Raw genomic sequence first — 27,034 nt, forward strand, 5'->3', positions numbered from 1 at the left:
GCAGTGACAGATAAGAAGTAGCCACTTGATAATTTATAATCCAAATTTATTCATGGTCAATCTAGACTCATTTTTCTTATGTCAGTGAAAACCTTAAATAGCACTTTTCTCTCCTTGATTTTTTTTTTTTTTAGCTCCTTTAGATGTCCTTACAGCCAGTAGTTACAACCCTTCACAGGATTTTAATTGCGACAGATGGAGCACGGTATGAAAGAGCCTTGATTTGGAGTTAACCAGGTTAGCTTTGGAACTAGGAGAAAATTAAGTCATCAGGAGAGTGGGAGTTTCACTGAGCAGCAGTATTTACCAATTCAAACACTATCTGTGCTTGGCTAGCACAGACATATTCTTTTAGGCACCTCAGTTGGTACTTCAGCTTGATGCTGCACAAGTGCCTATCAGTTCATTTACATCTTAAGTTGAAGATGCGGACCCTTGCTCTCCTCTTTTATTAACAGTTCTTTATCATAGAATCATAGAATGGTTTGGGTTGGAAGGGACCTTAAAGATCACCTAGTCCCAAGCCCCCTGCCATGGGCAGGGACACCTTCCACTAGACCAGGTTGCTCAAAGCCCCATCCAACCTGGCCTTGGAACACTTCCAGGGACTGAGACATCCATAACCTCTCTGGGCAACCTGTTCAGTGCCTCACCACCCTCATAGTGAAGAGCTTCTTTCTTACATCTAATCTAAATCTACCCTCTTTCAGTTTAAAGACCTTATCCCTTGTACAAGTCACTACATGCCCTTGTAAAAAGTCCCTCTCCGGCTTTCTTGTAGGCCCCTTTAGGTACTGGAAGGCTGCTATAAAGTATCCCTGGAGCCTTCTCTTCGCCAGGCTGAACAACCCCAACTCTCTCAGCCTGTCTTCATAGAAGAGGTGCTCCAGCCCTCTGATCGTCTTAGTGGCCCGCCTCTGGACTCACTCCTTCATCCCTTCCTCTGTATCTGCCCAGCTCTGTAAGTATGTATCATTTCTGGAAAGTAGCTGCCTAGAATTGCATTATTCATAAGGTGTCTCAGATGCCTTGCATAATGTCATTAACACTTTCCTGTCCCAACTGAAAATACCTCTCCTGGTACAACCAGCAATAAAATTTGCCTTCTCTAGGGCCAAGTCTCACTGGTGGCTCATATTCAACTAATATGCCCAGTTCTTTCTTTTCCTAAGTCATTCCCAAATCATAAACTCCCAGCTTAAAGCAAATATTTTTTATTCTTAGTCCCTGAGTATATGACCTTGTACTCCATGCAGTTAAATCCCATCTCATTCCTATTAGCAGCTGCATTTATTTAAATTCAATTTGTCATGGCATAAACAAGAATGTGCTTCTATGTGGTCTCTCACATTCTTTCCTACAAACATACACGGCCGAATCCTGCTATCTGGGTGCTGACACAGACTGGGAGAGCATTCCACACTCACCTAAAATGCTCCTTACTCTGTGCAACATAACACACTGTCAAGGTCAAGGCATGAACGTGGTTAAAAGCAGTGACTCTAAGAGCTCTAACTAATTCAGTCTATTCACAGAGATGCTGGAATGTTGGCTCTCTTTCACAGAAGGACTCTTAAGTGCAGCACTAGCTAGGCAGAAGCAAAATGATACACTTCTATTACCAAGGAGGATGCAATTTTTAAAACAAAAGCAACAAAACTGCCAGACAAATGAAAAGAATAAAACTGAATAAAAGGAACAGATGACAGATTCATAGCTGACTTTTCTAAACATACCTGAATCCATTTCATCACTGTGAAAATAAGAACTGCACTGACTGCTACAAATGCTGGTGAATGAGGCAATGGAGTTCCTATTGCTGTTGCAATCGCTTGAAAAATAAACACAAACCAAAAAAAAGATTAAAGGACATGACTTAACACAGGCTCTGTATCAAAGTTATGGAAATTCTTTCCCTTTTCCCCTTTTAAATTTAATGATGAGATCGTCTGTACAATTCTTTATCAACAATAAAGATCCCTATACTTAGGCTATCATTTAATTTGCAATCGTGGTAGGACTCAAGAGGACCAGATTCCAAAAATAGATGATTCAATTGTCTCCCTTCACCTTGCATATGAACAAGTACTTGCAGAATGATTATTATATACACTTTCAATGCAAAACAACCAACTTTTCTTACACAAGTGACAGGTTTTGAAACTGTGGCCTCAAATGTTTTAGTAACTCCACATATAAATTCTGTACTCCTAGTCCATAGCTAATACAAATGTTGAAACACTCTGGTGTATGACTTGCAAACTAGAGTCCATAATGGGTTTAGAAGAGATTTGATCCATTTGAATAGCACCAAAACTCAAATTACAAACTACTTTTCCTTGCCAGCCAAAATATAGTTTACAATCCCATCTCTTCCAGCTGTTCATTTTGTTAGAGATGTATAGACATTTACATCTGTGACTTCAGTGAAAACTTCTATGCGTACAAAATGTCACCCACATTGGTGTAGTAAGGAGATTTGGGGATTTAAATGTTCATTTTTTTTTCCTACTCTTTTCTCTCAAAATAGATTGTTCTGTACAGAGAATAGATGGACAACATACCTACTTCTGCAGCATAAACAGAGTAAAACATCGCCTTTTGTACTAAAAATTCTATGAAGATAAATTTCAATTCAAAGTCTTCAGAGTTTTTTAGCCACATGAAGATCGTTTAGTTTCAACGCAGCCAATGCTTAAGTAATTATCCAGCAGAGGGAGTCTTAAAAACCCAAGTGAATATAAGGTAATGTAGAAGTGTACCTGAAGGATATTTATATATAATGATCTGGTTTTGGTTTTATGAATTGGGTGTACCCATTCACCAAGAAATACATATCTATATTTTATATATAATGTTGCAGTTATACATGTACCCATGGGCTCCCTACTTGTTTTCTTTATTTTTGTAAATACAGAAGTGATCTTCTACTAGTTTTGTCATGCTGACTTACATTTCCTGGCTAAGGTATGTGTTTTGGACCTGTAGCCAAGCAGGTAAGTGAATGAGGAAAACTTAAATGAAGCAATATGATATAATTACAATTGTATCTATTAAGTAGATGAAAAGACATCAGTAACAACATGTTCCTAACAGAGGGTGAACAGTCCCAAGGAGTATTAAGAATTTCTGGCTGGATATTAAGAAATGTTTTCTAACTAACATTAAAGTCTCCAAAGGGGAGATGAAGGTTATTTAAAACTGGATTGTGCAAAGCATGAGAAAATAAAACACAGGAAAATGAGAAACAGATTAGATGTATTAGCTGTATCACTCCACGTTTTTCTTGTGTTGTATTTTGAGGTTTAGAATGAAACCCTACAACACAAAATGAAAGCATTCTAACAGCTGAAATTAGCCTACTAGTTCTAATAATAGCCACAGTGGCATTATCAGATCTGGAGATTTTAAGTATTGCTTAATGCAATTATTTAAGCAAAGAAACAAAAAATTCCAATCTCACTCCAATAATTGTTCTAAATTCACAGATTTTATGATTATTCTGCATATGGAACCCTAGATTTTATCATTCCTAAACAGCCAGAATGGACTATAAATGACTGGAATCAGAATAAAGAAAATATTTTAAATGAAGAGACAATCATGTACTAAGTCACACCTTCTTTCTCCACGTACAAATCTTGTGCCAACTGGGGAAATTCCCAACTGGAGCAAGCGCAGGCCACTAGGGCAGCTCCTGCACAGTCAGTTTGACACATCATGGACATGCAGAAACTCCTAAACATGCTTTAGCTGGAACAGCACTTTCCTTGTGTGTTCACCATGGTTAGAACAAGACGGACTTAATCTGTGCAAATTATCTCTACATTTATTTCTGTCCAAATTTATACATATATTTCTGTTTCTACTCTGACAAAGAGTTCCTATCTACCATGCTGCAGTAATCAAATATTAGCTTATAAAGAGATCTCAGCAACACAGGGTTCTGTAGAAAAACGATGACCCTATTGAGATTCTATTTCCTGAGCATACTAATGAACCATGATAATGAACAAATAATGAACCCTTATTTTACTTGCAGCTAAAATTTTAATTTAGATTTTATATCATGTAGTTAACCATTTCTCTCTAAGCAACAGAAGATAATCTTTATAAGACCTATGCTTGCTATAATTACTCCTTCCTCTTCAAAATTCTTTGTATTTTCATTCACAGTAAATGTGATGCATTACAAATTCTAGAGATGAGATGATGCTACAATATTTAGAGTGGAAGAAGGTGAGGAATATATGTTGTGAAACAGGTACTTTTTTTCTTTAGATCAGAAGAGTGGTGCCTCTGGCATCTTGCTTTCCATGGCAGATATTTGGTTTGTTGTGGGGAACAGAGTAACAGAAATAATTTCTGTTTTTTATAAGACAGGTAGTCTAAAGTAAAGCTTTACAGCTCTGGCGTGAGATCCTGTGAAGTTTAGGGATACAGAGATCTAATAACTAATCTGTACTCATAAAAGAGTTTATTTTACACATCTTGTAACACATCTTAATGCTCGTTATTCCTTTGTTAGCAATGTCAGAATCATTATATTGTGATAGTCTTCATAGCCACTTGACAGTCTATGAACCCACAGGTTTGATTCAGTTGACAAATAAAAACATTATTAGTAAAGTCACCTGTAAGAATCCCTGTTGCTGATGGTATCATGACCAGAATCTTCTTGTTCATCACCTGTCACACTGAAACAGACTTTCTTCCCATTTCTTTCCCCCTTTTCATTATCACTGTCTGCCGGTATTAAAGGCTCAGGTGTTTTACGTTCTGATTTGGGAGAATATGTTATTGAGGAAAGAAGGCTGTGAGACAAAAAAAAAAAAAAAAAAGATAAATTCGTGTTTTTCAAAAGTGAGCTAACAACTATATATTATTTCTTGTCAACATCCTCCAACTATTATTCTATAATATGTGAAGGGAGCATCTTAATTCGGTCCATATCTATTTGAAACAAGGGAAGAAAGTGACACATTCTGCTGTTAAAAAGTGTAACAGTGAAACCCATTAGCATTACTAAATACTCAAACTTGTATGAAGGCAATGATTCCAGTGGGAAAGAAATACAGCACATTCTTGAACACTTGGGGTCAAATTTCGTATTAACATAACTATTTTTAAATACGAACCATGTACTTCTCAGCACAAATCAAAAAACAAACCAAAGAAATTATATCTCTGTGAAAAGCATATATTTTCTCAATCAGTACTGCATCATATATGCCAGCCTGCATCACAGGCTATTTTACTAAGGCATTTTAAGAATCTTTATTAACATATCTGTGTATTTCCTGACATTCAAAGTGTCTAAGCCACTATCACTAGTAAAACTGATGATTAATCTACAAGCTTCTGTGACGAGCACAAAAGTGACATCCAGTCAAGAAGAGAGAACAGTGCAGACTGCTACATTTAGAACATGCACAAACACTGGAAGCAAAAGATTCATATTCTTGGGTGATTAAGTCATACAGAGATGTTCCAATTTACTTTCAAGATCAGAACAGCTATAATGGGCAACTGTCCTTTAAATCTTATTACTCAAAGGCTCCATTAGAATGATGTTTTCAAACTAAAATTTGGATTTGAAAGGCAGTGTTTTTCTTGCAAAACCTACCTTCTAACTACCTGAAATCAGAAGACACTGAATTAAGCTTTTTTTCCTGTAAAGTACTTAGACATGGTAGGAGGGTTTGTAGGAGCTATCAGAATGGTCAACTGGCAAACTTTCTACCACATACATGGCAGGATTCAAATGTATGTTAGATCTTTTTGTTACACTTAATTCTTACTTCTGAAGGGCCACTACGCGAGATGCGTATCTTTTGTGAACAAAAATCCTGCCCTAATTGTTATTAAAGGGTAGCATTCAGAATTCCTTCTTTTATTCTTATTTCTCACCACATATATTAGCATTGTTACATTACACAAGGGGGGAATTCTGACTTTAAGTGGTGTAGAGCTCCATCTTTATTTTGTGGGGCTCTGCCAGTTGAAGTAATTCATTCTTAATCCTAACAAAGCTAAGTTTGTTCAGCTACAGTTACACCAGTACTGAGCCATCAATTTCTCTACTCTTTTGACAAAGATATTCTACCAGAGAACAACTTGATCCTAAGGTGTTCTTGAAAGTTGAAGTTTCTGGACTCAGAGCAGTGACTTTTTGCATACAAAACACAGACAATGTGTTCAACACCATGTTCAACTATAACGTTTTTGAGTACATACAAATAATTTCCTGACTCTCAGGAATGGACAGAGTTTTAAGAAAGAAATTAAGAAACAACATACTTTGGAAATGCAATATGGTAGATTATCCCTATAATGCTGTCTAGCATGTATAATGCTAATGACTGTATAGCAATGAATACATACCTCAAGTGGTATATTAAGCTTAGTCTCATTGAAATCATGACCTGGTAGGTGTTAACATAGGATTTGACATTAACTTTAGGGAAACAAGGATGGTAAGTAAAGGTTTTTAGCAAATCCTTTCACCATTCTGCATTAATTTCTCTGGCTAAGAGCTAACAAGAGATAGACAGATATTTATCCTACATATAGGAAAAGGTACTGATCTGAACTGTAACTGAAATACAGAAATACTATACAAAAAGTATAATTTTACAGGACTTTAAGCCCACCCATCCACTAGGCAGACATCTCTTGGGCTACATGATGCCTTAACATTTCAGATCAGTGTGAAATCACAACTCAGTTATTCCCTACCACTTAAGTCACCTGTTAGCAAGATTCCATGAGGACGGGAAGAAAGATGGGGCCCCTATTATACAGCAGTGTTCAGTTTCAATATACCTGCTGAAGCATACATGTTCTTGAATGTGTCCTAAAATAAATGTGTTATGAAAATGTAGACCTTAGAAAATCAGTTCTTCGTACTCGTAAAACTTATTTTCTGAAGAAAAAAATATAAAAGGGGTTCAAAAAGGGATTAGACCAATTCATAGCAGATCATTCTAACAGTGCTCTTAAAACAAAAGGTCCATTCCAAGAAGACCTTGTAGCACTGCCTCTGGAAGATGAGATGAGATGAGATAAGGACAGGGATTAATCTACACTTTTGTTTTTTCTTGTGTTCCCATTATCACCCACTTCTAGGAAAACAAAAATGGGCTTTGGGCAGATCCATTCTGATAACTTCTTGTTGCAAGAAAATAATCAAGAGTAAGAAAAAAGCATAATGAACTGCAATTTCAGCTCCTGAAAATATCTTCCCCTGAGTAATTATTTGTCAAGACACAGACAGACTACTATATCCTCTTCTTTTATGTGACTGTTTAGTCACTGCTGCCAAGATCTCAGTAAAAGACTGATTAAGGTAGCTGGAGCTTTTCCTACGGGAGCTTTTCACTTTCTCTCAGCAGGCAGGCTCTTTTTCTAAGGAAAATTTTTTTGCTGAACTACCATGAACGAAAGCTGGAACTTTGGATAACAGAGTTCTGGAGCTGGTAGTTCCTGAGGTCACTGAAGTACTCTTAGAAACCCAATTCAGGGAGTCTAAAACACATAAACCCAAACCTGTACACAAAAAAAACCCCAATAATCATGCTTAAATAGATATTATTTTTAAGTATTTTTTTTCTTCTTAAACACAGTACATGCACATTATACTTTCTTTGGAGATGGGTCTGCCCCAAATAAAACTATCTTAGATGTCTGTCTCTCCTAGGAGAAATATGTGAATGAGTAGTAACTAACAGCTAGAAAGTCTCTGTAACTATGAAGAAAATTTCCATGAAACAGAGAAATTTAAATCTCAACCAAAAAAATCCTCACATGTGGAATTAATTCTACATGCAACCCAAATCAACACAATCCTAAAAGTACGTCGGAAACAAACAAAACCTGCTATGGTCAGTCAAAGCACTAAAAATGGATAGCCGCAGGCAATAACAAAAAAAGCAGGCAACCTGTGAGCTGCTTAGCCTTTTCCTCACTCCATGGAGGCTCAGAAAATATTCAAGCCTCTTGTATACTCCCAACAGGCATCTTTCCAAAATCAGCTGGGATCATGAGAGCACACTGAGTGCATGTGAACCAAGAACACAGCAGAGTCATCATACAGAAAACAGACTGAAGAAGGACTTATTTCTGTATAATACCTAGCATCAATGGTGAGTATCTGGCAATGGTACTAAAGAAGTACTGGGGTGCTATTAAATTATTTGAACGAGAAGTCAGCGGAACTTTGAGAGGCTGTGGAAAGGGTATATATGTCTTTTTTGTGTGTGTCTCTCTCTCTCTCCATCAGTACTGTATTTCTTATGCAACCCAAGCTCATGAATGAGCCATGATAAAAGTTATTATGAAGGTAATGCTAGGAGTACACAACCTTCTCTTAGATATTCCCTTCCCATAATCCACAAGCTCTCATAGACCTGCTCTTCAGGTGAAACACTTATTTTTCAGTTCACTTTCATTCACTAACAGGTAGGAGAGGTTGGGCAGATAACACTGCCCCAAGATTTGAGGAGTTGAGAGAGAGACCATTACTAACCTCAACACAGAGCAGAGACATCTAGTAACATGAAAGAGCAACACTTTTTCAACAGTACTATTATAAAGGGTACCAAAGAGTCATTTAGTAGCCCAATTTTTCTATCATTCAATATCATATAAATTTAGAATTCTGATACCAGGTTCACATTTTCTGTCCTGAGAAAATTATGAAAATGAGGATTGCTTATAATAAGCAATTCAGTAAATAAAGACACCAATTTTATTGTTGCTATGTCGTAACAGAAAACAGTTGTTCTACAGTCTTTATAAAGTTCAAGGATTGGTATGTTCAAGCATTTCCTCCTAGCTGCTGAAGTATGAATATTTCTAATTAAAGCACAGCTGTTTGATTATCCTATCTTATTACTCTATCTTTTGTTTCTTAGTAGCCCTAACTTTTCTCTCAAGAGTTAATTAGTAGCTGTAACTGTGTTCTAATATGATACACCACATACTGCTGAACTGCTCACACCCTCTTCAGCACTTTATGTAGGTCCCTTGGCTATCCTGTTTCCTGTACAGAACCGCTTTCCTCCACAGTAATTACACGCTGGCAGTCCACTCAAAGTCCATGAGGAATAAAGCATGAAAAGTCTCAGTCTTACAAATAGCAAAAGGTAAAATTTGCTAAATAAATCTTTGCACCTTATACAAGATCTGCTACAAGGTCAGCGTACTGGACGTTTATGACAGAAAAAAAGTGAAACCTTGTGTCACAACTGTGTGACTCTCAAAATGAATGTATGTATATACCTGTACACGCAATATATATGTGTGTGTGTGTGTATATTTATATATATGTGAGTATGAAAGAAAGGCTCAGAAGTTCTGCTTTTGCATCACAGGCTCAAGGGAGTTGAAAGGAAAGGCGTGGCAGACTGGTAACTGGAACTTCCTGAAATATTGACTGAACTTCCATATATAATTTTCTGACTTCCTTGAGGAAGAGTGACAACACAGGCTTTACAGACAGTCATTTTTAAGTGCACCCAAACACTGAAATTATCTTAAATTTAATTAACTGACTTCACCTTCAGCATGATAATTAGCAGAACTACATAAAGGCACAGAAAACAACATTTTCTTTAAAAAATTTGAGGCCACTTTTACTTTCATTCCTACTGCAGTATGTAATACATGACAATTACTTATTACTGTGTAACTATTACATTACATTACTATTAGAACAGTACCAAAAAAATCCCACTCTGAAATAACTATGAAAGGACAAATCATTGCCCAGTCTTCAAAATAATAGGAGAAGCAATGATACACCACTTTTCCAAACTGGAGATCATGAAAGACTGGCTTTTAAATGCTAAAAATTATGTCATTTGTATTTTCAAAATGAATAATTTCTGACATTTGCATTACATATGGGATCTTTCAAAACTGAAAGACCTATCACCCTCCTTCATCCTCGTGCCAAGACAACCTGCTTACCTCCCAAATGAAAAAGCAAGTTTTAAATCCTTGTCCTGAATTAGGATAAACTGTGATGAGACTCTGGGTCTCCCACATTCAAGCCAAGTGTCCTAATCACTCAAGAGTGGCTCTCCCTAAATCCATAGTTCTTCATTAAGGCCAATTTGTTTTTGAAAAATGTCTAACACATTAATAATCTTCCTACAAATTCATCTCCAGGACTATTCAGCAATACCTCAAGAGTTCAATAAAAGCTATTTTTATACCCCTGCCCTTTGTTTCCATTCCTAGTGAAATTTTAGATGACATGTGAGCCTCATATTTCTCTCACCTCAAAATAATTAGCATTTCCACATTCTAGAGAAAAGCTACAAACTAAAGTGGGAAAAAATCAGGGACGCTTGGAAAAAGAACAAAATGTAATATTACCTACACTTAAACTCTTTGCCTTATTTCAATTCTACCTGAAGTCAACATTGATCCTACACTACACAAAAAGAATACCCAGATTTATCGGTATCTTCAATGGAAAAATTAAAGGCAAGTCCAGATGGTAACATTTACTTACTCATCTATTTGACAGACACATGTTTCCACCTCTTTCAGTGCAGCTTGTAATTTGAACAGCAATTTTTGATAGACATCTTGTGTTTCTAAATCTTCTTCTTTTAAGAGGTACCTCAGACCATGGCCCTCTTGCTGGCCAAGAGACTGTCCTGAAGGGGCAGCCATAGTAGTAATGGTATGTTGAACATAAATCATAGGATTCAGTTTACCTGGGAATAATCCAGAGAGGTTACATTATTACATTTTTTTCAACATACATTTTGAAGTTAGTAAAATACCTAGCAGACACTGAAATATTTTTCCACTTAAAACTTCATGTAATGACTTAATTTTGCATTCTATTTTGCATATCAAAGTCAAGCTATTAAAGGAAAAAGTTATTGTGAAATTATGACTGGCCCTTATTATGCTTTAAAATAAACCTAAGTATCAAAAATAGGGGGATTTCATAAAAGCTTGTCCTTAATTTTAATATTTGGGATATAAACCTAAACCAGTTACCTTTTAAGACTCTATATCAGAAGCACTGAAGTAGTTCTTTCAAGTCAAACTAACTTACCTTGATCAGTGGTTTTATTTTCCTTTTCATGGGAAGAATGTTTTCTGCTGTCTAACTGTACACCAAAGGCACTACCAAGGGAAGTTGAGGTTTTAGGGTAAGACACTTCCATCACATTTATATGGCAATTGGTTGGACAGAAATCACTGCTGTGAAGTGGTGAAATTTTTGACTTAGCTTGTTTGAAGGTAGGCCAAGCTCTGTTTTTTAATACTCTTGAAAACTAGAAGTGAGAAAGAAAACAAAATTTTGATTAACCGCTTTTGATATGTCAGCACTTGGCTGATAAAACTTATGTACCTGACTAGAAAGCAAAAGTTTAAAATATTTCAGGCATCCTTGACTTCAGATGCCTTGACTTCGTGACTTCCATCTTCCTCTACAAGGGAAAGAAAAATATTTTTCATTTTATATTTTTGAGGGGTTGGGTTTTCAAGTAAATGATATTTACAAATGTAAATAGCCTTGTAACAAGGAGATAGAAATTATTTTCCTTGCAACATAATAAAATACTAAGTGTCTTCCTGGGGAGAAAGTTTGGAAATGCTTTATGATCCAGTACTGTACTGCACATGACATTTATAAACACCTGCTGACATACATGTTTACAAGTCAATGTCTTCCAAAAATTTCTGAAATTTTTGCCTGAAGCTATAATAACAACAGAATTGGAAGCTATAAATTATGAATTTCATATTCAGGAAGGATGAAGTCCTCCATAATGGTTTCCTGGGCTGCATTAGGAGAGGCCTTCCCAGAAGCAGGAAGGAGGTGATCCTGTCCCTCTGCTCAGAACTGGTGAGGCCACACCTGGAGTGCTGGTTGCAGTTCTGGGCTCCCCAGAAAGAGAGAGACATGGGCATACTGGAGACAGTCCAGTGAAGGGCCACAAAGATGATGAAGGGACTGGAGCATCTCTCCTATGAGGAAAGGCTGAGACAGCTGGACTGTTCAGCCTGCAGAAGAGAAGGCTCAGGGGGATCTCATCAATATATATAAATACCTGAAGGGAGGGTGCAAAGAGGGCAGAGCCAGGCTCTTTTCAGTGGTGCCCAGTGACAGGACAAGAGGCAATGGCACAAACTGAAACAGAGGAGGTTCCCCCTGAACATCAGGAAACATTTTTTCACTGTTAGGGTGACTAAGCACTTGCACAGCTTGCCCAGAGAGGTTGTTGGCTCTCCCTCCTTGGAGATACTCAAAAGCCATCTGGACACAGCCCTGGGCAACCATCTCTAGGTGGCCCTTCTCGAGCAGGGAGGTTGGACAAGACCTCCAAAGGTCCCTTCCAACCTGAACCATCTTGTGATTTTGACTGATTCTGTGATGCTGATAAACATTAGAGCATAAAAATTGCAAACAACATATTTTACAGACTTTCCTAGTCCACAACCTCTTCTCTCCCCCATATATCAGCTCAGTAATGATGAATATTTTTTTTTCCTTTCTGTTTTATGGTCTAATTCTAATACAGTGCTTAGCCACATCTCCTTCATTATAACACCTGAATTTTGTGCACACTCTTGAACAGGCTTAGTGTTATTTGTTTTTTAAGATGAGATTACGTCAACCCAAAATGGCTAAGACCTAACTGTACTAAACTTGGACACTTAGAAAATACATCTACTTCAGAATCATAAAGGTCATGAGATCAAGCTCTCCCACTGGAAAAGAGACTTGTCAGTCACAAATAGGATTTTTGTCAAAATGTGTGGTTTCCAGTGCAGTTTATTGTTAGCGGAGATTTTTTTCTGGAAAAGACGTAATCAGTTCCAACTCCCTGGTATTTTAATCACAGTATCTCTCCAGTCAAAATATTGCACAGACCTACCTCAGCTATGCAGCACAGCTCATGCATAAGAATATTTTCGAAGTTAACTTGCAAAGTTCCTTCCCCAATAAATGTCAGTACAAATTCAAACAGTCAAGTTTTGACTAACACTTCAGTTGAATAAAGGTATGTCCCTTCTGAGTAATAACAGGTTATTGTGCTGGGATTTAAATTTCTGTTTATTTTGGTGTCATATTACTTCAGCCTGATGAACATTTGACTGATTAATTACATTTAAATCTTTCTATCAGAAAAAGATCTGGAAGGTTACATGAAATCCAATTATGGAATTGTTTGAAGGCTGAAGTATGTACAAATAGTTAAGAAGGGCACTAAGGACGTTCAGTGATGAACATGTTCCTGCAAGCAGTACATATTTCACATCTCAGTCTCCCACACATCCTGCTCTAGAGAGACCAAATGCCTGGCTACGATTTAATCAGGTCATAAGTCAGACCCAAAATTCTTTTCATATATGTTTTGAGAAACATCTGGGACTCATGGCACTGACTCGAGTTCTATTATGAGCAAAATGTTCTGATAATAATAATAGTAGGAACTGCAGAAATCTACAGGGTTTCTATTTATAGAATTCGAACTTTCACAGTGAAACCAGGAGCCAAGCCGGCCTCAGGCACTCCGAAGTCTCCTGTAACTATGGTTACCTTTACCTTGCCAAGAAAATGACATATCTATTCCTGAAATTCATTGCGTTACTAATTGTCATTAAAAGCTGTAACTGTGAAACTACTGATTTTTGAGCAGATGAGCTTGAAAGTGCAGTTTGTAACAGCAATATCTGCTTCTAGACAGTATAAGCACTATGAAAATTTCCCTGAGGCTGTTCGTTTCATATCCAGCACAACACAATAAAATTCATTTATTGTCTTGGCTTCCTGTAAAAAGAGTGTACATCATGCTCAAATATTTTGGCTACAGGAAAGGTATAAACCACCTCCATGTTACTCAAACTCTAAATATACTATTATTAATGTTAAAACTAATTAATTTGGTTTTTTAAAAAAGATATATTTATTTTTAATCAATTTGAAAACACAGAGGTTTATAATTTAGGCAAACAACAGAGCAATTGGATGTTTGGTAATGCAGTATCAGAATCCTGTTGATGTCGCCTATGACTCAGCTCCTCAGTTTATTCCATTTCTTGTCAGAGCACCCTGAAAAGTCTTTGGAAAGCTGGTTTTTGGCCTTCATTCTACTGAAGCTACAGGTTTTCCTTACAGTTTTCCCTCCTTTTCCTTTGAAAAAGAAGAAAACATTATCTGTTCTTTTCCATGAAACTTTTAGAACTGTGTAGCTTCTACATTGAACCTCTTTTTCCTTTTCTTTTTTTTTTTTTAATTTTCAATTTTTTTGCACATTAAGTCTCAGAACAGACCTGCTTGTAAATGTCACAACTCGGATCCCCAACTGAGATAAGACAGGGCAGAGTGAGTTCTATGTAGCCATTTTGGGCCTACTTCAAACTAGTTCCAAACTCCCAAAAATTAGGTTGTATGGGAGAGAAACCAGAAGCCAGGATGAGAAAATAAGTTTGCATTAACAAATTGGCAAATGGTTGATTCATTTATGCCCTACTTAGCTAAACGACTATAGAGAAATACACTGACAGCAACTAGAGGTCATACTCCAGGTTATTTATTCATTCACATCTCATTAATTTAGATCTCAAGTGTATGAAAGTCAGCACCTTCTCCTTTTTTCCGTGCCATAATGTTTTATTAACCCAAGCTAATCTAACAATTTAGAGAGCTATTACTATTAATAGTCATGCTAGAAAAAGTCATACCAATTTGAAGGGCATAAAAGATGAATAAAAGGGTAACTATTTGGTATTTAAAATTAAGATGCATTAGAAGGAAAAAACCAATTCTGCTGTTACTGCTTCATTTTTGGTTAACATCTGCAAATTCACTAGAGTATTGGTTTAAGGCATTTACAAGAATGCTGGGCCTTTTATGGGAAATATGCAGTTGATTCTATCTACAACTGAACACAGCAAACAAGAAAGGGTACGACCTACCCAGTGTCTAAGAAAGGGATAATAAAGAGCACGTTTTGAAAACAATTTATGCAATTACTCAGTTTAGGCATTCACGCCTCAAAATAGCTAAACTTTCAGCCATATTTTTGTCATTGCAATAGACATTTTGAAGAGTTATTCAAACTGTACCACATTCCCCTGTTACTCCCTTAAAAAGACAAATATCACCAAGCTTAGGACATGCGGGTCATACCTTTTTATAACTAGAGATTCTTCGGTAGATATGCTCAATTTTCTCACTGCAAATGACACTGAATTTACTTTGAAGCTCGGTGGGGATCACTTCATTTAAGGAATTGAGGCTGTTGCAATTCTGCACAAAATGTTCGTCGCTTTTTGCCAGTGCTTCAAGAATCTAAGATAATAAAACCAAGAGCAGTACATTATGAAATAAGATGACTAAGATAACCCCTTACTTAACCCCCTACTTATCATCCCTTATAATTAAAGCTGAAAAGCCTGATAATCAGTTGCCTTTTAACATTACAGGCAATGCTGCATAACAATTATTGAAACCTGGGAAGCAGAGGTTTCTTTAAAGCTATCCCCTGCATAAGTTATACACATAATAAGTACTTTTACTTGGCTTCTCATGACATTGGCTGATAATGGATTTACTACTAATTTCCTACTAATGTAACCACTATAGCTCCTCTGAAATACACTACCTGCTCTATTTACTTGAACAGCACATATTATGCGAAGCTGATGAATTAATTCATTACTCATGGCAAAACTTTGGTGTGGCAGTAAAGCAATACTAACACATTGAAAAAGCATACAAGAAACTGAGTGCTATCCTCTTGTATATTCTGCATATATAAACAGGAAATAGGGAACAGAATAAGCTATACGGCCCAGCAAAGACTGAAGTCTTGCTATGATGGAAATAGCACCAGCAAATGATGGTGATAGAAAACTGAAAAAAGGCATGTTGAAGAGATGAGGGTAGTATATAGCCCTTTTTTGGAGTTAGAGTTACATTTCAGGCATTAAAATTCACTGTGTTATGGAACTTGGGACATGCCTATTGCTGGTTGGGTCCAACCCCGAAGATGTATTTGAAAAACACACCCAAAGTAACTTTCTAACAAAGGCACCCAAAATCCAGATTAAGGCACCTAAATAAGAAAATGCTCGCATTTTAGAGACACTCAAAGAAGTCTGGACAAACAACACATACATTATTAATCCATCATGGGACTTACATCTGTAATTCACTTCTGCTACAGTTCATTACTATACTATCCACCATCACAGATGTAATATACGATTTATAACCTTGACCAAGGAGTTTAGAAAAAAGTGACAACCTACAGAAATTTCAGAATGCAAAATCTTAAGTTTTTAAGAAGTCACAGACTATAAATGAAAAGATCCTGAGAGAATTGTTTTCCTCAGGTCCCCAGCTTGATGAATTAAGGAAAGTTTTTAACTCTTCTGCTACATACAGTGTTTAATTACCATATTAAAACACCACAGTCACTTCGGTCACACTCTTAAGCTTCCTTTTTGTCAGATTTAATTAATAATACAAATTTAAATAATTTAAGTGGGGTTTTTTGCAGCTGTACATTAAAATAGGTGCATTCTAAACCAGTAAGTTGTGCAGCATGACTTTGGATACTTTCTCATCATAATAATTAACACAAAGATTTGCACAATATAGGAAAGCAGTCCAGGATTACTTCACGCCCCTACTACATATGATGCAGAATAGAGATGTTTAAAAATGCAAAGCAACAATAAATACACAACAAAGAGAGAAAGAAGCATATGGAAAGAAGCACAAGACCCCACTGAACACACAGAGAAGTTTATGTTTGGAGTATTTAAAACCATTTGCACACAGTTATATTTGATGAAGTGTCACTACAATTTTTATTATTGCCTTTGAGTTAAGGGACCTAATTTTTCTACCAGTGGACCTTTTGTAGTCATTTAGACCACAATCACTTGAGATAAACTTCATATTATTCTAACATAGTCACATTACATCTCATTTTTTTTTTTAATAATTTCTAAGTATTTAAATAGCCAGCCTAAACACCAAGGGTGTTGACACTCATTATTTAAGACCAGAATCAGTGTGCTGGAAGTACTTCTTTACTTAACTACTCCATAGACAACAATGGAAAAATATTTCTTCAGCAGTTACAAAATAATACCTTAAACTTTTTATATGAAATTGTAATTACAGCAAGAATTAACATCCTTCAGGCCAATGGCTTGAAGCATTCACTAGACCAGCTCTAGCAAATCTTGTGATGTTGGTGCAAGAAGTTACTCCCCTGTCTGTCAACCTGACTTCCTCCAAAGTGAAATCAGGGAAAAGAAATGACTGCCCATGTCTCAGTCATTTCAGTAAAAGATCAGTACTTCAGCTTACATTTCTGATGTAAAGATCAACAGAAAAAGAAATTTGCAGGTATCAATACACTCCCCAAAAGTTTGGGCTTTCATACTTCTGTGAAGTGTACTTTGTTAACATGCCTATGTGTGCGAAAAGATAAACACAAACTTAGTAAAAGAGCTGTATTACTACATTATTTGTCAATCTGACCCAGACAATACCAGACACATATAAAAAAATCCACAACCCATTCATAGCAATCACAGATTTTACCATTTGGAAATATTCACAAAATAAAAACTCCAAAATAAACTCTAAAGTTGCACTTGTTTTTTTCTTCCTCTCTGATTTAACCAATGTGTGAGCCTGTATATGCACAGCTTTATTTTACTTTCAGACACAGAAAAGACAGATGTTGTGTTACTCCGTTTACTGAAACAAATTCTTAAAGTTGCACATGCAGTTCTGATGAGATTAAATTACTTCTGGAAACTAAAACCTACCTTCACTAAGTTTTGACATTTCAGTGAGTCTTTGACTTCCTTTCAAGTTTTATTTGATAATTAAGAAAAAAGGGAGAGGAGCAGGAGGAATGGAAGACTTTAAAGTTCTTTCATTTTTTCAGTTTAGAGGCTCAATTTATAACCACACCATAACTTAGTTTGCTTCCTGAGTACACAATCATTCTCCAAAATGTCAGAGAGATAAAGTTGACCAATTATAAGATACTAAATTAAATACATATTACCCTAAGAATACGCAAAAGACATTGCTCCATTGGTATTAAGCATAGTAAGAATAAAAAAATTGCTCCATACCTTTGCAGTCAAGCTGAAAAATCCCTTTGGTTCAATCATTTTTTCTAACACATGGCACTTTATTCCAGCTGTGCTGTCATACTCATACACCACTCCATACTCCAGATGAACATTGTCAACAGTCAGACTCACATGATCTTTCTTTCCATCAATTATTGCCATAGTGTTAAATTTGTCAATTACCTCTAGAATAAAGAAAATAACACAACTCAGTTGAGGAGGGTAGGCCGTTAAACAAACTAAAAAGGACATAGGCAAATGTCCTAGAAACAGGTATGCTCTGATTATTCTATTTAAAAATGTTCATCAAAAAACCCAGCTACCTGCTGAATGATTTAAAAATCAGAACACCAGTAGGTTTATGGATGCTAAAATACTAGATTGCTAAAGAGGCATGAACAGACGAGTCACAGTAGTCTCTCTTTACAGTTACTGAAGGGCACTAATTCAATTTCATTTATAATCCAGAGACATAAAAAAGCAACAAAGAAGGGAAAACTGAGAACTTCTAAATAGACTAGAAGGAAATGACCATGAAAAGTGTCAACATCCAGAAATGAAACCACAATATCAGCATTTACCCAGAGAACATAAATACAGTTCACATGTTAACTGTCTCTTTAATTACCATGATGCATATGAATGCAGCTTTATCTAAATGTTAATTGCCTGAAAATAATCTGAAGGATAGCTGATTTGTTATTTCTCATGCAGTAATGACTAACACATCTAATTTAGCCTTAAATGATTACTAGTGGTGAAAATAAATCAGGTAATTCCTAGGATTATGTATCCTGTGAATGAAAATTGAACAGATTTTCCCTAAAATGTTCACAAAAGCTTTTTCTCAAAATGGGAAATACAATAATTTTCAAAGAACAGCATGTTAAATTTACATGTTGAGAATACAGAAAAAAGCAAATCCTTATGTAAAACGCATCTTACGGTCTGCTTGCAATTTCCTCTCTGAAAACAAAACCACTGCCTATATTTTCCTTGCTACTACACCAACGTTCTGAGCAACAACAAAATCAAAACAAGCATCACATACCTTCCACTTTGCAGTCAAAGGCATCTCCTCCATCATCTCCAGAGGGCTTGGTGTTTGTTTTCTGAAGATCTTCCTGTGCACTTTCAATGCTGTTATAAACCCACTGTATAGAATCTTGCTAAAAAAACAACAACAAAAAGACAGCTAGGAAAAGCTTTGCAAGTACAATTGATAGCAACTTATTTCACTGCTTTCAAACATGAAATAGTTGCTTTAACTCCTGGACTATTATCAGCTTTACTGCCTTCTGAGCTCCAAGTTAAAAATAATATTTTGAAAATTACAGAAAATTTTGGCATTGTCTAAAATAATCTGAAGCATTTTGTCAACTTATTTTTTATTTCAGAGTATACTGTCATGAGACAGTATGAAGTCTGTGACAGCATGACATCCATCAGTTTCATGTCTCTGCCAAAAATAATTTAAGACATTTCAAATCAAATTGCAGATTGAAAAATATTTGAGACAAGAAATAGTGAAAAAATAGAGAACCGATTTTTGCCTTGCTAAATCTGCTGTGCGTCCACAAATCTGCTGGCAAATATTATGGAATACCAATCAAAGATATAGTATGTCCAGTTAATCTATCACCCATGTGTCACTGGCAAGAAGAATATACACTACAGCCTTCATTACTTAAATTTGCCTTTACTACAGTTATTTTACTAGATGTTCTTTATTTTAACTGCAGATTAGCAAAACCCCCAAAAAGGACAGAATCACAGGCCCCAAAAGTCTGTCATCTTATGTAACTGAGTGACACGTGAGCACAGGAATGGTGGCTTGGTCATACAACCTATGAAGAAGCCACATATACGCCTTACAACTTGTTCTCTCCCCTCACTCAGCCACATGCCCATCACATCCTTGTGGAAGGGCCTATCAAGTATGGCATCTCCAGACTACTCTTCTCTTCCCGTTACACTTCAAAAGAAGCTTGACAGTCAGTTAATCATTCCCTCTCCAACAGCTACAGCAGAATAAATGACACAATTCTGACTAATCTGAATTCATAGACTTCAAAAAGAAGTTTGTGGAAGAATTCAAAGTTAAGCAAGGGCAGCAAAACCTTAAGCTGAATGTTACAATTTTCGCTCCAAATGCCAAGTACGTCTGATTATCCTTTGCTAACATACGATATTCAGCTGCTATCTTTATCCCATTAATCATAGATAACTAAATTTTTGTATGATTAAGGTACTATTTCTCTCTAGGTTTCCTAGATTCATCCATGCCTTACTTTTCACTCAATGGTACTCAAATAGTTTAATAAGGAAGCTTAACTTTCAGAGCTCTCTGTTGATTGTTTGAAGACACCTGTGCACAAGCTGATCAACAGAAACACTTCCGAAACCCACGCTTCTTTGGAGGTACACCTGAAAGCATGCTGCTTATTTATGGAGTCTTACAGGTTTGCTTGACATCATTAAGACTGCCATGCCAATCTCTAATAGATTTATATCATGTCAAAGAGTTTGTTCATTATTTGAACTTAATATGGCCTAATGGAAGGACTAACTACTTAAACTGGAAGTCCCTCTTTCAAAAGTTAACACAAGATACAATGCAATAAGATTTGGAGCAATGTTCTCCAAAAGCATTACAGAGGCACAAACTAAGCATAAATCTGTCACATCATGATTAGTATCACTGCAAAGAAATTGTACTTCCAAGAAGTAAAATCTGCTTTCAATTTTCTTTATCCAGACAAGACACAAAGAATATAAACATTGTCCAACAGAAGTTACACAATTATTCACACTGCAAGAATCTGAAATGAAACTTCATGCTCCAGGCAAGCAGGAAGACTCCTCACCCTGAGAAGTGGAATATACAGGAAACAGAAAAAGATCTCCTTTCAATTATGCAATTGCCAACCACAGGACAGACTGCAATATTGATGTTAATTAAATGATAGGCTAATACACTGTACTTACAAAATAGGAGAAATCCATAGTCATCTTCCAAATAATTAAAACCCCAAATTTCTGAATAGGAAATGAAATTTTAGCTGTCTTGACACCAGTGGGAATACTGCCATTTATTTCAGTCTAGACAGTTCTCCCATAGCATTTGATAGCACTACATTCTAAATGAAGTTTTTCTTGTTGTTCTGGGGGATTTTCGTTATTTGTAATTTGCTGAATTATTATCAGCTACTTTTTAAGATTGAAATAAATACTCTGTATAGAAAAACAGTTATGTACTCCAACATATTACACAATTGGATTAAAAAAAAACACATTAATTTTGCATGTCAAGACATTCATGCCACCCAACATTAATCAATCCTCTTTGGATGTCACTAATGTCTATAGGAACTCTACAGTTATACACAGAGAAAACACACATACTATAAAGAATTTATCTTTTATTCTAGCCAGTTTTGCTACTAGTGCACAAAGCACCCTCTCTTTACTACAGCGCATGTTCCTTGAAAGAATAGGTGAGCCTGATCTTGATATGATAGTTAACAACTTCAATTCTGTATCAGACTTTACACACAAACATCCAGACAAACGTTTTCATAAAGACTGTATTTGCATGACACAGTTCTAACTAACTCTTACTTACAATTCTTATCTCATATCTATGCAGTAGGTGTGGGAGGAGGATTTCACTCTTGATTTTAATTGGATTTTTTTCTCAATTAACATGCACTGGAAGAGTTTGTGAAGTTAATTAATGAAATTGGTGCACAGTTTATGAAAAATTTGCAGGGACTTGGAAAACTTACATTATAAAATCCAGCTGGGTTTGGTTTTCTTTCTTAAATTTGTGTCTTGGAAGCCTGAGATTTTCTAAACTAACATGAAAAAGATAACAAAAATTGCATGCTTATATTAAGAAAGGGAAATTTTGAGTCCTTGAATGTATGTTTAGTCCCAAGATTGGAATGCAATGCGAACACAGAAACTTTTATAGATGGAATATGTGCACCCTGCTCTCTGTGTGCTGAAGTGTTACAGAATTCTGGAAGAAGATCAGCTTTTTGCATTGCATTCTCCTGTTGCTGAGCAGGCAGCGAGCTGTGTAAATCCCTCTCCATCGTGATGAGAATATAGCTCGTAATACTTTCTGCATAGAACTGCAGAAACACTTGAAATAATCCTTTAAAAATACCATACAAAAAATAAAATTAGCTATAAGCTTAGATTTATTTCAATACAGGAATTAAATAGACCTTGAACATCAGCAATATATTGAGCAATCTTCAACTTTTATAATTCAACTGGCTTCCCTTCACTTTTATTCACCACTCCTTTCCACTCATCCCACTCAAACACAACAGATACACATTACACTGTTTACTCTGACCACAAAAAAAATTTAGAAGAAAATCTGCAAGGGTACCAAGTGAGACGTACCTGCATTGGCCGTCTGTACTTCCTGCACGCCGTGACATGAGCAATAACACTTGCATGAGTCTCTTTGCTGACATTAATTCCATTCACTTTGATTATGCATTGGCCAGGGTGGAGACCTGCCACAGCTGCCACTGTTCCTATTAAAAAACCCCACATAGTTAACAGACTTCTTTTCCCAAACATCTCCTTTCAAGCTTACAGTCCAAAAGCCTCATATTTTAATCAGACTCTGCTCTCACCGATTCTTACATGCTCTCACCAATTCTTATATACTTCCCCTGACCACAGGGTGCTTCTGCAGTCAGCTGACTCCAAGAAAATGGAGCTCCCCAGCAGATGATTCCATAAAAAGAGACCAGACTATTTTCTAAAGGCTGTTTTATAAAACAAATGTTGATTAGTAATATGAAAATGTGGAAAACTTGTCTTAAAGAAAAGGATTTTAAAAGGATAGAAAGGCTCTAGCTTGAAACACACTAATTATAATTTAGACCACTTTTATTCTATGCCCCAAGCTTATAAGCTTGTTGACTACTTCAGGTGTCTCTATTTTACATACAAAACAGAAGTTTTCTGACAATTCATAAAGAAGTATCAGAGAATACCAGAGTTTCTTGTTAAACATTAAGTATCCAAATACATTCCAAGGATCTTGTTCTTATTTTAATCTTTTTACCAACTCAGTTATAACAGAGTGCCTTACAGCTTTAATCAAAACACCCAAAGATAATCAAGTAGGATATCTCAAATTTAATTATTTGGGGGGGGGGAAACAAAATAAACCAAAACATTCTCTTTGAGCAACATAAAAAATATGGTTCGGTGATTTATTTTCACAATGCAATAACCACCTTGGGAAAATCTTCTATCTACTGAATAGGTACTACAAAAATAGCAGCTGTCTCCAGGTCTTTTCAGTGTGACTCAAGCCCACTGCTGAAAGACAGCCTGCCAATGTATGACCTTAGTTCCAGCTACCTGAAAGGTTGTCTCCTTGTGTCTGTCTTGATACTGCCACAAAGGTGCCAGGGAAGTCAAAATCTATTGCCTAAAGACTGCAAGGTTGAGGTGCAGAAGCTAGCTGCTATGAAAGAAAAGGCTAGACTGAATTTGCAGGGCTGACTATGAGCTATGTCGTGACTTGTCAGCTAAGCATATTTGACAAGGATACAACTTAAAGAATATACCTGGATTTCCCTCATTTTAGGTACTACCAAGTTAGATGATAGCTGCATTTTAAATCTAATATCAAAGAACGTCTTTGGAAATGACACCATTACCAGTGGGATTGCAATCCCCCCCACCCCACCAAAAAAAAAAAAAAGGAATTTAAAAATAAACATTTAAACAGGCCTTATTAAATCACTATCATATAAAAATCTCTCTTCAAAAAAACCAAGGTCCCAATTCAGCAAAGTATTTAAGCATATCCTTAAAATCTTTCAGGTCTAGCAAGCCACACAAGCAAGCACTTACATACTGTTGAGGCTAACTGGAATAGAGTATGTGCTTAATGAATAAGGATAGACAGTTGAATTGAGATGCAGGTGCAGAAATAATTATCACATCACCTCAACAGTCTGTAGTTTGCTAGACTTTCTCTTGAAAATCTAACTTCTGGCAGCACAGCCTAGAAAAATAGTCATCAAGCTCCGTTCAAATCTGGCTGCTTTGCAGGTCAGTTCACTTTAAAATCCTCAATTACAAAGAGAGGGGGCGGGGGGAAAGGACACAACTGCCCCACAATAGCTGAATATACGGTGTTAGTTGACTCCACCATTAACAACATAGGACAGCAACAAAGAGTGCTTCAACTTCTTTTATGGCCAGTGCACCAGTTGAGTGTTAGAGATGGCGGGTATTTGACAATCACAAAATGGACAGAACAGTATTCAGAGGAAACATCTGCAATTACTGAGACAGACTAGGTCACTAGCACCTTTGAAAAGATTTGTGAAAAGTGCATTTTCTGTAAAATGTTTCCAGAACATTACAGAACCACACAGCCACCTAACAAATTAAGGTTCAGGAATTGAGTGGTTCCCAATACCCACTCACTGAAGAAGGTGATTTTGCATCCATCAGCTATTCCTTAGTCTGTAAAGAATGCACAGTCTTAACTTAACTTTCCTACAGTCGTATAAATACATACACAAAAAAAAAAAGCCAGAAAATCTATCCAAAGCTTACAAAGTGTAAGAACACAAAATAATCTTACTTGGTTTTATTTAATATTGTTTGTTACTTCAGAGGGGGAAATCTAAGCTGAATCACTGGATCTAATTTTGATTTATCTCAGCCACGCCATTTAGATATTAAATGCATATTTATCACTACTGTTGACAGCTCTTATAGCTTACCTCTCCCAACAGCATGGACAACTGATGGGCCAAAACCCCGGATTTGGAATCCCAGTCCATCTGCAGAGTCAGGAATCTTCACTGTCCTGATATAAGCAAAGATCCAATATGAATGTAGCTAAAGGTAGCATTTTCTTATTCAAGATAAAAGTGGACAGCAATAAGTAGGTTACAAGGGTGTAAGACTCCACACTTTCATTCAATTCATGGTTTCAGATTCAGCACCATTCATATCCCAGATACTTTGCACTTCTGACATCAGAAATAAGAGCAAGCTGAGATACCGAAACCAATCAGAGGAAGGCAATACTATTTCACAGGGAAATTCAATATGCTAACTATGACCAAAGCATCACCACAGCTTTAAAATTCCTCCCAAAGGGACGGCGATTTGGGTAGGCTGCCACAGGACAGCAACACTGAAAGCCCTGGGAAGGCAGGCACTCTCTCAGCCAAAAGGACAGAGCCTGGGGACCACAGATCATGGGAGGTCTTGTCAGATGGGCTGCAGAAGAATGCACAGACTAGATCCATATTAGAATTTGTTAACTTCTAAATGTCTATCTACTTGGTGAGTTTTATTGAAAACATATTTTGTCACAGTTTTTCTGAGCAGCTATGCAAAGTACTGAGTTTTGTAAAGCAAGAATCGCCTACTACTGTTCATATAACTTGTAAGCACATTGTGCTACCCTACCGTTTGGTCTAAATGCAACAGTAGTAAACCTACTGACAAACATAACCAACAAACGCATAGTTCTGAGAATCAAAATTCACATCTACTCCTTAAAATGAAGCCTAAAGCTTGCCCAAAGTAAGCTAACATATCCACATGATATCAGCTCAGGTTCCAGAAAAAGCAACACAGCTGCATTAGCCCTTATCAGAGCTAGTTAGGTCATGCATAACAGTGCGCTGATTTAACTTTGCAGCCTTTACTGCCAGAGCCACCTCCGTTATTACTTAAGGGATCTTTGCCCCGAGCTCCATTTGCCAGTACAAAAGCAGACAAATTCAAATTGACGCTGAAAAGTGATTTTAAAATACATTTGGACTGTAATAAACTTGATTTACAGGTAGTTTTGAATAATATCATTGCATCATTTCTTGTACTTTCATTTTTTTCTAGTATACATAATGTTTAGCATTTGGAGACGATTATCAGCAGAGGTGAGATCCAAAACCTACTGAAGACTATACATTTTTTAAAAATACTATAATATTCTTGAGATGAATAAATTTTCATTTGAAATACTTTCATAAGTATAGCATCATTTAGTATACTTATATATTAACTAAGGTTGATAAAATCTATACGGTTTCATTCTGAAAATGCTTTATGAACATGCTAATGAGCTATGAAAGACCATCACTGGCAGTTGAGGCTAAGAATTTAGGAGAGAAATGGCTCTTCTGCCAACACAGTTGTGCTAGCAGCAGCTCCTGACAAAAAGTAGGCATCACTGAAAAACAAATTCTTCAGCTCCTCTGAACTCCTCATTCACTAGATCACCTCTGTCAACCTTGAAATTCACCCACATTTTCACTGGCAAGTTGTGTCAGAAATTAAACCAATATCTACATTAAAGAAAGGCCAAGATATGCCTTCTACACTTGCTAGAACACTATCATCCACTGGTTTGGGGGATTTTTTTTGCTGTTGTTTTTGTTTGTTTGTTTGTGGGCTTTTTTGGAGTATCAGTCCAGATGCTCATCTTTATGCCATATTTCTTTCTTTGCTCTTTTCCTCTTTCTGGGTGCCATTGTATTTCTCAAGACACCTTTGCTTATTAACAGGAGAAATACGTCTCCATTCTACCACTGAACCAGAGCCATTTCGAAGGCACTCTGTGTGTGCTATCTGGTAACAGAGCATGATTCCTTCTTACCCTGCAAAATTTGATCGAAATTACTCCTGACCACTGTTTCTTACTCTCCTCTTTTTATGGTATGTATAAACTAGTAACAACTGCATTAACTTTATTAATAGACCTATGCTCATTTACATACTTACTGAACCCAGCCATTAGGCCTCACTTTATATTTCTTTTATGTAACAAAAATTGCATTTGGGTAGGAATGGTCAAAACTGCGTACAGAAATGCATC

The 27,034-nt window shown here is 36.5% G+C and overlaps 1 protein-coding gene and 1 long non-coding RNA gene across 4 annotated transcripts in view; one reads left to right on the forward strand and one right to left on the reverse strand.

Annotated features, from left to right (window-relative positions):
• The window catches only part of PREX2 (phosphatidylinositol-3,4,5-trisphosphate dependent Rac exchange factor 2), a 192,526-nt gene that overhangs the window by 64,870 nt on the left and 100,622 nt on the right, over positions 1-27,034 (reverse strand). For all 3 annotated transcript variants that reach the window (XM_030011505.2, XM_030011506.2, XM_030011508.2), the window contains 9 exons: positions 24,927-25,012; positions 22,567-22,703; positions 19,199-19,316; positions 18,148-18,332; positions 15,170-15,331; positions 11,081-11,303; positions 10,523-10,730; positions 4,635-4,814; positions 1,737-1,831 (listed from right to left, as the gene is read on the reverse strand). In XM_030011505.2, coding sequence (XP_029867365.1) covers positions 1,737-1,831; positions 4,635-4,814; positions 10,523-10,730; positions 11,081-11,303; positions 15,170-15,331; positions 18,148-18,332; positions 19,199-19,316; positions 22,567-22,703; positions 24,927-25,012 — 1,394 coding nt within the window. The remainder of the gene's footprint in view (positions 1-1,736; positions 1,832-4,634; positions 4,815-10,522; positions 10,731-11,080; positions 11,304-15,169; positions 15,332-18,147; positions 18,333-19,198; positions 19,317-22,566; positions 22,704-24,926; positions 25,013-27,034) is intronic.
• On the forward strand, positions 813-26,865 carry LOC115340238. The gene is made up of 4 exons (XR_003922991.2): positions 813-961; positions 2,531-2,745; positions 8,016-8,144; positions 26,724-26,865. It is a non-coding gene; the product is annotated as an uncharacterized LOC115340238 (long non-coding RNA).

Source organism: Aquila chrysaetos, chromosome 4 (genome assembly GCF_900496995.4).
Source record: "Aquila chrysaetos chrysaetos chromosome 4, bAquChr1.4, whole genome shotgun sequence".
NCBI classification, from domain to species: Eukaryota; Metazoa; Chordata; class Aves; order Accipitriformes; family Accipitridae; genus Aquila; species Aquila chrysaetos.